Consider the following 13,872-nt stretch of genomic DNA (forward strand, 5'->3'; position numbering starts at 1 on the left):
GAACCGCTCCTCGTCCGTTTCTGGCCTCCTGCCAAAGATATATGACGTGAAATACAATCGGGAGTCTGCACAGGGTGTTTATTTTGAAATTGACATGATTTTTTTTTACTTTTACACGGCAAATAAATATCAAATCATTATTTAAAACTACAACAAGGAGACAACAACGGAGCAGGAGATGATGGCATTCTTTCATTTTAGGGAAGTCATGGCCTAATGGTTAGAGAGTCGGATTCGTAACCCAAAGGTTGTGGGTTCGAGTCTCGTGCCGGCAGGGATTGAGGGTGGGGGGAGTGAATGTACAGCGCTCTCTCCCACCTTCAATACCACGACTGAGGTGCCCTTGAGCAAGACACCGAACCCCCAACTGCTCCCCGGGCGACGCAGTAAACATGGCTGCCCACTGCTCCGGGTGTGTGTTCACTGCTCTGTGTGCACTTTGGATGGGATAAATGCAGAGCACTAATTCCGAGTATGGGTCACCATACTTGGCCAAATGTCACGTCACTTTTCACTTTAGATACATACATAAGGGTTTTGAGGAGTATTTATTTGTACATCTCTCAATCATCATTGTACTGCATCTTTGCCCCCCACAATAAAAAATACGTTGATCATGAATCTAAGCATTTAATTAATGCATCTTACTATATTATTGGGAGATATAGTGACAGCTGCTATTTCTGTACTTTTTATGTAAGTAGTCTATACTGATATAAAGCTTTTTTTATTAGAATTTCCTGAAGTATGGAGTTTTGGTAACAACTGTTTTTATTCATCATATTTAGATGCACCAGGCTCTACTAAAGCTTTGATGCTCACTGATGGACTCATTGATTCTGTGGACAACATGGTCCTTTCTGAATTATCCAACATGAGTGTTCTGGCACTCAGCAACAACGCCATTTCTAGCATCATGGAGAATGCCTTTCAGAACCTCTCTTTTCTAACTACGCTGTTGCTGGACCATAACCACATCTCCAGCCAATCCCTGGACAGCTCCACATTTTCCTGGCTCCACAGACTGGAGACTCTCCAGCTTGGTAACAACAATTTGAGTGACATTGAGGGTTGTTGGTTTCAAAGCTCTAGAGCTTTAAAAACACTTCAACTAGAGGGGAACTTCCTCAACTGCTTGAACTCCACAACCTTTGCCCATGCTGATCTGAGGAACCTGGAAACATTGGACTTGTCCAACAACCTCATCGTGTACTTAGGATGTGATAGCTTCAGAGGGCTTCCTCATCTCCGCAGACTCGATCTGTCCCGCAATCATCTACGCAGTGCTCCAGATGCATTCTCTTATCTGTCATGGCTCTCAGTGCTGAACCTTGATTTGAACCTCTGGAGCTGTACATGTGAGTTGAGAGAGCTGGCCTCATTTCTCAAAAGTTACATTCAGGCTCCTGAAAAAGTATTGTACAATGGGCAGAGGATGGTGTGTGTGAATACAGATAATGCAGCTGTGCAAGCTGTGCTGGAATTGACTGACGCTAACTGTGTCCCACCAAACAGGAATATAACAGTGGAGGCTGTGGCTAAAAGATATATCACTTCTGAGCAATATATTAGAAATGTTGCTATTGCCATTGTATTTTCATTTTTGGGTGAGTATTTAATGCAAATGCTTGATACCAAAACTTTCTACCTATTTTCATTATAAGGCTGAGGACATGACTATATAGTCTTAAAGAAGTAGTTCACCAAAAAATTTGCTAAACATTTACTCCGCCTCAGGCCACCCAAGATGTAGATAAGTTTTTTTTTTTTATTGGAACAGATTTAGAGAAATTTAGCAACTTGCTCAACAATGGATTCTCTGCAGTGAATGTCCAAACAGCTGATAAAAACATCACAATAATCCACAAGTAATCCACATGGCTCCAGTCCATCAATTAGTGTCTTGTGAAATGAAAAGCTATGTGTCTGTAAGAAACAAATCCATCTTTAAGGGGTTTTAACTTTAAACTATCACTTCTGGCCAAAACACATGTCCATAATCCATTATAACGTAGCCAAAAATTCTCCCAATCTGTTAAAGAAACCAATCTATGTTTTATAGCCTGAGGGCCTAAGGTAAATTTTCAACTTTCATTTTTGAGTGAACTATTCCTTTTATTTATTCAAAAATAAAGCATACATATAAGTCAAGGTGATTAAAAGAATGACATTTAACTGTTTTTGTTTTGATTGTTTTTGTTGCTGTTTAATCCAAAAAGTCATGGGGTGTGATTGATGTGCGGAAACAAAAAAGAAGAAATGATATGCTCACGACTCTATTCAAATATCAGATCATTTTAAGACAAGATAAGATTGGTTTGTTTAGGTTGTAAAATGTTATGTGGTGTGACTGCACAGAAACATAATGCTATTTATAAATTAATAATTTAGGCTATTTTTCATAGATTACTTTTTTCCATGAAAAGTTATTTTAAAACATTTTTGAAAATAATAAATAAGATGTGTATACTCACATATTCAAGGTGTATGAAAATATTTTATTTTTACTTGATAGCTGATTAGATCGACACCCCATGACAATTTATTAATAAAATTATTAAATTAATAAAATATATATATATATATATATATATATATATATATATATATACAGCATATGTATGTTTATATGTATTTATTTATTTATATATATATTCTGCTTTTAATTGTAGGTGGTGTTGGGATCACCCTGGGAATGATTGTCATTGCATACCACAAACTCAGTAAGAAATTTGAACTGGTGCAGAAGGAAAATAGAGTTGGGGAGTCTGGCCTGGAATCAACTCAGTGGAATTTCTGCCAAGGCAAGGACACTCTAACTAAGTGCCATGCACTATACAACAGCAACTACAAATCCCATCAGCCCTGGGACAGAGAAGACTCTCCTTATCTGGGATCAGACATGCTGGAGAGTCATTTCACCTGTCACAAGTGCAGCTCTACAGCACATGCGGTAGGAAAGCACAAAAGAGAGATTGTCCTGCAGAAAGCTACTCATGTAGGTGAACAGCTGACTAATCGCCAACAGGAAGGGAATGATCAAAATTCTGTGTTGCAACAGAGGATCAAAGGTAAACTAGCAAGCACACCATTTGCTTTGAAATGTTTTAAAAGTGTCTGCAAAGGAAGAGGTTTTCAAACCTTTTAACTGCCATAGACCCACAAATATAATGACCTTCTTGCTGTATTTTTTAGAAAATATTACAAATACGCGTAAAATTATTATCTGGAAAAACATTTAATATTATAATATTAATAATAATACATTTAAATAAAATTATATATTTTATAATCTACCATTAAGAATATTCTTTTAGGAAGAAAACATATAATAGAACAAATGAATGTTTAATCTCATGATTTCCAACCAGTATTTATTACTTTAGTGTTATTTATAAACTATTATATTTATAAATAAATATTTTTATTTTTTGTTTTTGTTATAGTATAGTTATAGTCGATTGTAACTTATTACATATACAAACCTATATTGCATACATAAGTTATTATATATAAATCTATATCAGTATTTAAAACTAATCTTTTGTAAACAACCAACTGTTAACTGCATAGCAGCACCTTCCATTTCTTCAATTCCAGTGGTGACATCTAGTTTATTTAGATGTTTTATACCTCTAAGCACATTCTCAAATATCTGTTTTAAATTACTAATTTAATTAATTTAAATTTCAAATGTCTGTTTTATTCACAGATATAGGTGGACAAAGACATAATGAGAGAGAGAGTTTGGCAGGCATTCCAAACAACTATCTGGGCAGTCAGGGTACTTCTTCCCAACATCGTGGGGGTTCAAATGACATCTCAGCTGTCAGAATACGGCAGCTGGCCCTCAGTAATCATTTCTCGGCCCTCCAGAGAGGCACATTCAGACCCCCAGACCAAATCCACGATGAAATAACTCAAGGAAATCACTCACTGTTAAAGCACCAGGCTGAGGACGTTGTTGCTCAACCGATTTACCAAACCATCAGTTGTCTGCACTGTCATCAGACTTATGATTACAGACAAGCTGGGAGTAATAACCAGAACTTTACGTTTACAACTCACTCACAGAACACAGTTCAAAACGGAGCACAAATGTACAATGCCATGCTATACAAAGACAACTTGGGTTATGACAAGTCAAACGCTGGGAGACATGGTGAAGGTCAAGCTACCGAGCTGGGCTTTAAATTAGATTCTCAAAGAAGTGTTACTTTTGATCTAGCTGGGACTGAGGAACATGTCCTCACCACAATGGCTGACAGACACAAAAAGGAAAGCAGGATGAAAGACTTTAAAACATCTGCACAGAAAACCCCCCGAAAGCTGGGTAAGACTAAGAGCAGCACACAAGGACACTTAAAAACCCAGATAACCAGAGGACATGCAAAGAGGACACTGAAAGTTAAATTAAATTTAAACCCCCTTCAAAAAAGCAGAGTTCATCCAAAGTCCACTGACAAAGAAGATATTGAAGAAGACAAGATGTACAAAAAGGGTAAGAAGGAAAAACTGAAAAGCAAAAAGGACAAAAAAGATAAATTAAAATTAAATAAAACTAGCAAAAAATCTAAAGATAACATTGAATGCTCAGGAAGTGAGGAAGAGGAAAATGATACTATACAAGATATCTCTAAAAAGAAGCATGCTAAAAAAGGAAACAAGGAATCAAAGTCCCTGTCTAAGGATACAGATGATGTCACTATAGAAAACGGTCAAAATTATATTTCTGTTCAGGGAGAAACTGAAATGGCATCAACACTCCCACTAACACTCAATTTAGCTCTTCCAGATTATCACAACTGTCTTACAGCTCCATCTCACCCCGACGATCTGGATTCCAGTGACACTCAGCAGCTATCCAATCCAAATATTGCACTTCCTGTGAGTGAATCCACTGCTCCACAGGATGTGGTGGATCAGTCCAGCAGTTCAGACCTGATTAGCTCTGGTGCACCTGTCATCCAAGTATATGTATCTTCAGCTGAGGGCTCACCAAAGAGGAAGTTAAGACTCATTTTACCCGAAAAAACAACCAACAGGCCACAAACATCACTCGATAAGAAAATCCGATAATGTTATTCCTTACAGATAATGTAACAGATAACATGCACAGCTTAGTTCATTTGATAAATGTCTGATAAATATGGACATTTAATGAAGTGTAGTTTTGTTTTAAGTTATTTGCATTTTATTATACACAAAAATAAATGGTGTAGGATTTACGTTTTTAAACAATTTTCACTCAGAAATTGCTAGTACATTTCACAAATAGTTAAAAAAGAAACAGCAAGTAACATTGAGGTAAACCTCAAATTTTAAAGTAGAAAGGTAGCATTTTCTTTTTAAACACTCAAATAATCTTTTATTTGCACCATTTTAAAGAATGTTTTTTTTTATGTACAGTACATATGTAATATTATATGTATCATACAAGCAAGTATTTTTGTCTGCAAGGCCACAGATATGGAAAATCTCCTTGTCTTCTGTTACAAATAAGTGTGAGGAGTTTGTTGTTTAATATTTGCATAGAGGTGCAAACAAGACAGCAAGAATACAAAGTGCGGCCTATCACACCATTTTATGGTCTGCAGATAAAAGGCAGTTTGGACCTCAGAGAAAACAGAGTCATTGTGCAGCTGCACATTGATGCAATGACTCGTTGAGTGAACATTTAGATATCTGATATTGCAAAACAATGGAACAAAAAGATGAAAAGAACTGCAACAGTGAGGAGGAAGGAGAAAGGAAAGAACCAAAAACATTTCTGGGGATCTTTACAAGAGAGAAGTTCATCATGTTATGTGTTGTTATCGGACTGATTGCACTTCTTCTCATCATTACCTTAACTTCAGTGTTTGTGATCACAAGATCAGGTATGGAGACTCTTCAGTGTTTTTGAATATGTTACAATAAACTGTATGCCATTAAATATTGCTTGATATAGAGTTCAGAATTTTCCATATGCATCACCATTGATCAGGTATATATTATGAAATTGTATGCATTATGAATGTCAGAGTAAATTTAAAAAATCAATACTGATTTGTCCTGTTGAATGTTGTTCAATTTGAATACTGCTTGTGCGTGATCTCAGATGCTTCAATTGACATGGAAATGGAGCCTTTCCCATCTGATGGAGACATGCTTGAATTTCTCCTCCAAATTGGAGAAATTCAGGAGAAAGATGGTCTTTATGCAACATGGTATCACGCAGCCAACAATAAAACTGAGATGAACAAGGCCTTGAACAGTAAGAGTGATCTTTTGTTTTATCTTAACAAGATTAACTGTTCAAGGTTGCGCTTTAATCAATTCAATCACCAGTTGCATAATAAACTTATTCCTGTGATATGCATTGTGTTAGATAAGAGATCACACCATTTATGTTAAGAGCTCTGATAACATATGATATAATATTACATATGTTATGTAAGGAAATACCTTAAAAAACTCATTTAACTGAATATATTACAGGTGATGTCATGATCCTAGAGGCTGATGTAAATGTGAAAGGTTATAACACAGCTAATGAAACCAATATTCCCATCATGGCCCATCCACCGGACATATACAGTGACAACACTCTGGAGGAGTGGCTGGAAGCTGTATTCAAATCAAAGAAAGGTGAACAACCTGAAACTGTACCTGGAACATCTGCTTTTATATACAGAAGACATAATGTACATTGCTTTGTGTCTATTCTTCTTTAGGGATAAAGCTGGATTTTAAAAGTATCAATGCTGTGGAACCCTCACTGGATCTGTTGAGAGTAAAAAACCAAACGGGGATCAACCGCCCGGTGTGGATAAATGCAGATATTCTTCCTGGTCCTAATGTCCCTGTTTTCTGGCCAGTAATCAATGCTTCAGAGTAAGATCGTAGTAAATATCTCATTTTAATAGTAAAACATGGATACTCTTCAATTTAGGCAAGTGGCTCTTAATACAATACAATACAAGTTTATTTGTATAGCACATTTAAAAACAACTGGTGTTAACCAAAGTGCTTTACAAAAGCTAAAAGAAAACAGACAGTAAAAAACACATAAAATGTTTAAACGATATAGGAACAATAAAAGTATGATAAAAAAATGAAAAACCTATGAAATAAGGGAAAATAGAGGGAAAAGCTTGAATCAAAGGATGTTAAATGCTGATGAGAATCAAGGGATATTGAAGACCATTGAGAAAAGTAAGTCTTCAAGGTGGATTTAAAAATTTACAGGGTTTGGGCGGATCTGAAGCTGGAAGGCTATTCCATAACTTGGGACCGATGACCGCAAAAGTGCAATCACCCCTGTTTTTAAGTCTAGTTCTAGGAACATATTGTAGTTCAGAGTCCCCAGATCTGAGCGATCTTGCTTGTGAGGGCGGATGTAGTAGTTCATATAGGTACTGTGGTGCCTGGTTCCGCAAAGACTTAAAAACAAATAACAAAACTTTGTCAATTCTGTATTTGAGCAGTAGCCAATGAAGTGAAATCAGAACAGGTGTGATGTGTTCACCTAGCTGTGGCATACCTAACTGCAATCATGTGACATGTCTGAGGGGCACCAATATACATAGAGTTACAGTAGTCTAATTGGGATCGTACAAATGCATACAGGACCAGAGGCGTCATGCCCATTCAAAGTGAGGGGGCACGTGCCCCCTCAGATTTTTGAGTCAAGTGGATTTTGAATGCAGCTTCCAAAAACAAAAAAATAGCCGATTAATATTTTCTATATTTAATACAATCACACCGGCGTGATTATAACATTCAGTGCGTCATATCATCAGCTGCTAAATTCAAATCTGCGTTCGCTGGCTGGCACTGAGCCAGATACAGACGCGTTTTTATAGCACTGCGCATCAACCAATCACACACGATGCTGTTGAGCTTATGAATGCAATGACCAATCAGAGGTGTTCAGATGAGTAATCGCTAAAATGCCAGTGTTTTCTTCACTCGCTCGCTGAATGTATACCTCTTTCTGGCGAATTCTCTCGTCAGAAACAACAAAGTGCAAATGTGTGTACGAATCTGTAAGATATTAATTTCATAGTGTAAACAGCTTCAGTGGTTTTAATGGGAGTGTTTGAGAGTGCTTGAACTAGACTGTCAGTGATGTTCTTTGATAATGTAAATGTTCTTTGCTCTCTTTCTGTACAATGAAAGTGTTCTGATAAGTACCCTAACTTGCAATGTTTTTATTCACATTAACATTCAATGTTAAATTCACATTAAATATAAACTCAGTCGTATTAAAATATGTTATGGCATGACATCCATATCTGTTAATTAATAAACAGACAGGTTTTTATGCATAGTTAATAGATTACATTATTAGGTTACTTTAACCATTGCCCACTATAGATCAACATAATCTATAAGGTGAGAATCAAAATATTTTATGCTAGATGTTTCATGTTCCTGTGGCTCGGTGGTAGAGCATTGCATTAGCAGTGCTAAAGGTCGTGGGTTCAGTTCTCAGGGAACACACATACTGGTAAAAAATGTATAGCCTGAATGCACTGTAAGTCGCTTTTAAAGTGTCTGCTAAATGCATAAATTAATTAATTAATTATTATATAGTTAATGCGTTTGGGGATGTTTCGAATAAAAAGGAAAAAATAAATAAAACATAACTGACCCCCCCAACTTGTGCCCCTTCAAAAATAATGAGTGCATGACGCCCCTGTACAGGACAGTTTCAAAGTTCTTAGCAGACAAAAAGGGCTTAACCTTTGCTAAAAGATGAAGATGATAGAAACGAGACCTAACCACAGCACATATCTGCTTCTCAAATTTAAGACTGTTATCAAGCAAAACCCCCAGATTCTGAACACAGGTGGTACTGTATGGTAACAGAGTATCAAGATCAATGTCATGAATGCTGCGATCATTTGAACCAAACAAGATAATTTCAGTCTTACTCTCATTAAAACTTTAGAAATTACTAGTTAGCCAAAGTTTTAGTTTGTCCATGCAGTCTAATATAGGCTTTAAGGCAAGCTTATCGTCATGCTTTATGGGCAGATAAATTTGTGTGTCATCAGCATACAGATGAAAAGATACACCATATCTAGATAAAATAGAACCCAAAGGGAGCATGTAGAGATTGAACAGTACCAGGCCAAGAATAGAGCCCTGAGGAACACCCGAACTTAAATGTATATCAGAGGAGGAATGGTGCTTGAGGCAGACAGAATAGTTAAATATGAGCAGAACCATTATAGCACCATACCCCGAAGGCCCACACATGCTTCTAGACATGATAAGAGAATATTGTGATCGACCAAGTCAAATGCAGAGCTAAGGTCTAGCAAGACCAAAGCCATAGATTGCCAGGTATCAGTGGTGAGAATTATAAGAGGGCCGATTCGGTGCTGTGACTGGCTTTAAAACCAGACTGAAATTTCTCATGTATATTTATCCTTCAAAAAAAGACAGACATTGGCTTAGGACAGCTTTTTCAAAAATGTTTGAAATTTTAGCTGATAGCTTGAAAAACTTGCTTAGGAAAATGTGTGGGAATCACATCCTGAGAGCAGCTAGTAGGTTTTAAACTTGCAACAATCTCATTAAGGGAGTCCAAGGTGATAGGTTCAAAGACAGACCATGTAGAGGAGAAAAAGGGGACATCAAGTGGCGTATAGGCTGACAAAGGCATTAGAGATTTAATCAGTGAGATCTTATCTTTAAAATATCTCGCAAAATCCTCACAGAGAGAGTCAGACATCTCTTGAAAATTATTAATAGTGGGATTGAGAACAGAATCAATTATTGAAAATAAGGCATTAGGCCTGATACTGTTACATAAAATCAACTCTGAGAGATATTTATGATTGGACACATTAGCAGCTCACTGAAATGCAGAAAGGGAGTCCTTTAGGATTCCACAGGAGAATCTATCCTTATTCCACTTACGTTCAGCCCTTCTACAGATCTGTCTGAGCCAAGGCTTAGAGTTGTGCTTATGTTTTTTCACCTTAAGAGGAGCAACAACATTTAAAATATTAGAACAGTTGGAATTAAAAAAGTTTAAATGTTCATCAGCATCCAGATAGCTTAAAGATGAGTACATGTCCTGATTGGCACGTAGTTCGAAATATAATGCAGTAAAATCCTCACTTGAGCAGTTGGTAAAGACACGAGTCAACCGTGGACGGGGTTGATGCTTATGTGTAGTTACAGTAAAAGGTAAAGAGAACAGGCTGTCCTGGTATTTAGACCAAGCAGCACTGCAAGTATGATGCTGTGCATTGCTTTTGTACAAGAGTTATTCAAACTAGAAGCTGAGTAACTTACATTATAGACCAAATATTTCCAGTTATGTATATATATGTTTTGCTCCACCAAAGGTCATTTTACATAAAACAATGCAAAACAAAACTCAGAACGCTCACCTTATGTTCTCTTATGATTCACATTTGGTTATTTTTGGGAAACAATAACATTCTAGGAATGTTGTCTGTAGGTTCTTTTCAGAATGTTGTTGTTGTTGTGGTGGTGTTTTTTTTTTTTTGTTTTGTTTTGTTTTTTTGTTTGTTTGTTTTTTAGTCCGAAAACCGAAAGCGAACCTACAGTACCCATAATATTCATGAACAAGGTATTTTTTAGATTTTATTTTAATAATAAAAAATGATTATTCCCAGAATGTTTTGGGAACCAAAAATTGTTAGCTGGGGTAGTTGTGATTCATTCCCGAATAAAACAGTTGAGTTAAATGAAAAAAGAAAAAAAAAACAGGGACTCGCTCATTAAAACAGGCAGTTGTTTCATTCCTGAATGAATTACTGTGATTAAACAAATTGAGGGAATGAATGGTTTAATAAATGGTCACTCATATGGACGATCACTTATCTCCACCTACTGCCGTAACTGTGTAACGTGAAGAAAGAGGCCCTGAAAAATCTTGTCAAAACAGGGTCTGGAATGCAATTAATATGTAATGATAATGATATTCTGAACAACATAACTAATTTTGTGATCTGCTGATTGCTTAATGGTGTTTTTCAATTGCTGCCTTTTTTTATTGTAAGGTTTTTTGAGCACATTCAGCTGAAATTTCCTGACGTCACCATCTCTCCAGGATGGAAGGTTCTTTATCTTTCCATCTTCCCTAATGTGACATACACACGCAGTATGGTGGAAGAGATGTACTCTATTGTAAGACACCTCCCTCAGAAAATCACCTTTCCTGTCCATGCTTTGATGGCCAAGAATGGGTGGCCACACCTGAGCTGGCTGCTCAGCCAGTCTTCAAGGTAACTTAGTTAACTCATTCCAGTAAAAAAAAAAATATATATATTGTGTTTATACTATGTTCTGGACTGGTTATGATACAGGTTCAGTTTAACCCTGTGGCAAGGAAAGGAGAACCCCACCGTGAATGACCTTCTCTTCATCAGAGACAACAGCAACCCTCTGCGCATCTATTATGACATCTATGAGCCTGTGCTCTCACAGTTCAAAGAAGCTGCAAGTAAGTGACATCATGGTCTTGCATATTAAACCTCACATAGTGTATAGGGATGTACAATATATTGGTATAATATTGGTTATCTGCCTTATTAGAGTTTTTTTAGAGGTTTTGTTTGATATTGGACATGTAATTGTACAACTGCTCAACAAAAGTTTATTTTATGAACCCAAAATGTTTCTTCTTCTTTGCATAAAGGAAGACCAATTCCCATGTAGATTTTGCATTGTCTTTTTCATGCATTGTTTTTCATGCAAATTCGCCGTACTGATCAACAGAAAGCTACTTGGTTTTTGAATGACTTCTGTAATCTTTTGCAAATGTTTAAAATGTATATACAGTTTTAACACTGTACATTGTAATGTTGTTATGTTGTTATTACATAAATTAACTTGAAACATTTCAAATGATTGACTTTATTTTTTAGTGTTTTCTTTTTTATTTATTTAAACAGAATAGCATAGGTTTTTATTTATCGGTTATATCTCATAACATGAAAATAATTGTCAGAATTTCGATCATTTTAAATTATCCCTAATTGTTTATATCAGTAACACAGGCATCTTCTTTTCTCAGAGCTGGGAAACAGACCCAGAAGATTCTATCCAGGTGGGGACATAATTGACTATTTCAGGCCGATGAACCGTGATGGACTCAACATCCAGTGGGACACAGTGACCAATAAAGATTATTTGCTATATCTGCTCGAAGGTGTGATTTTAACAGCTGTGATAATGTGAAAATGCATAGATCTTGATAAATAGTAATGCAAGTATTTTTTGCAGACAGCCAAGGGGGAATGCTGGTGATCCCAGTAATATCTAGTGTAGGTCAACCAAACATTCCCGTCATTCATGGATCCCAGCCTGAACTGCCTCTACAGGACTGCCTGGAGCTGATTCTTGCCTCCAAGAAGTCATGGGGAATCTACCTAAGGATAAAGTCCAAGAGTCAGCTGAGCCTCACACTGGAGCTCCTCCGTCAGGCATATGACAGAGACCTGCTGCACCACCCCACCTGGGTCAACATGGACATAGCACATGGAGCTTTCTATATTCAAGACTATGTGACAGGAGCGGAATTCTTGAGAACCATTGATCAAATCTTTCCATATGTGACCTTGGCTCCAGGTTGGCCTAAAGAAGTTCTTGATGAAGGCTACAAACCAGAGTTGGTGGAGGACATGGTGCAGCTCTTCCAGGGGGCATGGCAAGATGTTTCACTGCAGCTGCATGCTGAGACCCTGTACAGGACTGTGACTGGATGTAGAAGCCTTCTCCATGCACAATCACGCTTCTCAATGACTCTGGAGCATCGGGCAGAGGACAGAGGCCTCAATTCTTGGACTGCAAGCTTAATGGCTATCAGAGCACTGAACAGACAGCAGAGCTTCTACAACATGCTTAATATGTACAGAGAACATATAGCAAATCTGTCAGCCTGAAAATCAAGATCATACAGCACTGACAAAGACATTGCAAAATGACAGTTAAACTGTGGTTTCAGTAGTTCACAGACAAGATTGTAAACCTGAAAATGTACATAAAAAGATTGATTTTTGATAATTGAATTCTTTCATAGATGTAATAATTTTGATTATTAATGAGTTTTTTTTTTTTATATACATTTTTTCATACATACATTAGAAGTAGGCCATTTAACACTTTTAACAATAACTTTATTTAAATTCAGTTGCCAGTCTTTACAAATTTTAAATTGAATCATTATATGTTTAATCATAATGACAAAGAATTAGTAAACACACAATAAAACTGTCATTTTCTATACATCCCTGCGCCAAAAATAATACTGCTATAAGACAGGACAAAGCAAAGAAAGACATTTTAGTATTCAACATTTTTTTTTTTAAGTGACAAATAATGTTTTGGTGTAATATGTAAACATTATTATGGATCCCAGTGTTAGAAATTAGGTTTATTTTTAAAGATATTTCAGCATGATGTTATGAGAACCTGTTGCACTGTAACAGTGGCTTTGCAAAATGGCTGTTAGAGCACAAGGGGTGCCCTATAGTCAGTGTTGGGGAGTAACTAGTTACATGTAACGGAATTACGTAATTTAATTACAAAATAAAAGTAATTGACATGTTTGAAAATGATAAACAGTTGAAAACATAAAAAATGTAGAAAAGTAATCAAAAAGTAATCAAATGTAATCAGTTACATTACTTTAATAAAGTAATTGAAAAGTTACACTACTTATTACATTTTAAGTAGGGTAACGTAATCTGTAACCTATTACATTTCCAAAGTAACCTTCCCAACACTGCCTATAGTGGATAAAAAAAAAAAAACATTCAATGTCAACAAGGATTACTCTTTTCTGACACATTTTATCATTTATATAATTTATCGATTTTTCAGATTTGTATTATTTTTTTG

General features: G+C 36.3%; 2 protein-coding genes across 2 annotated transcripts in view; both read left to right on the plus strand.

The window, feature by feature from the left end:
* Positions 1-5,079, plus strand: part of lrrc53 (leucine rich repeat containing 53) — an 8,842-nt gene extending 3,763 nt beyond the window's left edge. The window contains exons 3-5 of the mRNA XM_016502161.1: positions 789-1,607; positions 2,673-3,071; positions 3,713-5,079. Of these exons, the coding sequence (XP_016357647.1) occupies positions 789-1,607; positions 2,673-3,071; positions 3,713-5,079 (2,585 nt within the window). The remainder of the gene's footprint in view (positions 1-788; positions 1,608-2,672; positions 3,072-3,712) is intronic.
* Positions 5,080-5,701: 622 nt separating this feature from the next.
* Positions 5,702-12,950, plus strand: fam151a (family with sequence similarity 151 member A). The gene is made up of 8 exons (XM_016502175.1): positions 5,702-5,879; positions 6,101-6,256; positions 6,481-6,630; positions 6,717-6,876; positions 11,031-11,255; positions 11,337-11,473; positions 12,047-12,181; positions 12,256-12,950. The coding sequence occupies exons 1-8, from the start codon at positions 5,702-5,704 to the stop codon at positions 12,912-12,914; spliced, it is 1,800 nt and encodes a 599-aa protein (XP_016357661.1). The 3' UTR covers positions 12,915-12,950.
* Positions 12,951-13,872: the final 922 nt, after the last annotated feature.

Source organism: Sinocyclocheilus anshuiensis, unplaced genomic scaffold (genome assembly GCF_001515605.1).
Source record: "Sinocyclocheilus anshuiensis isolate Anshui unplaced genomic scaffold, SAMN03320099.WGS_v1.1 scaffold718, whole genome shotgun sequence".
NCBI lineage: Eukaryota > Metazoa > Chordata > Actinopteri > Cypriniformes > Cyprinidae > Sinocyclocheilus > Sinocyclocheilus anshuiensis.

Excerpts from the sequence above, each read along its gene's own strand:
- fam151a (XM_016502175.1), top strand. The coding sequence starts at position 5,702 with ATGGAACAAAAAGATGAAAAGAACTGCAACAGTGAGGAGGAAGGAGAA. Across the intron at positions 6,257-6,480 it reads GATGAACAAGGCCTTGAACA|GTGATGTCATGATCCTAGAG; the intron begins GTAAGAGTGATC and ends AATATATTACAG. Across the intron at positions 6,631-6,716 it reads TGTATTCAAATCAAAGAAAG|GGATAAAGCTGGATTTTAAA; the intron begins GTGAACAACCTG and ends ATTCTTCTTTAG.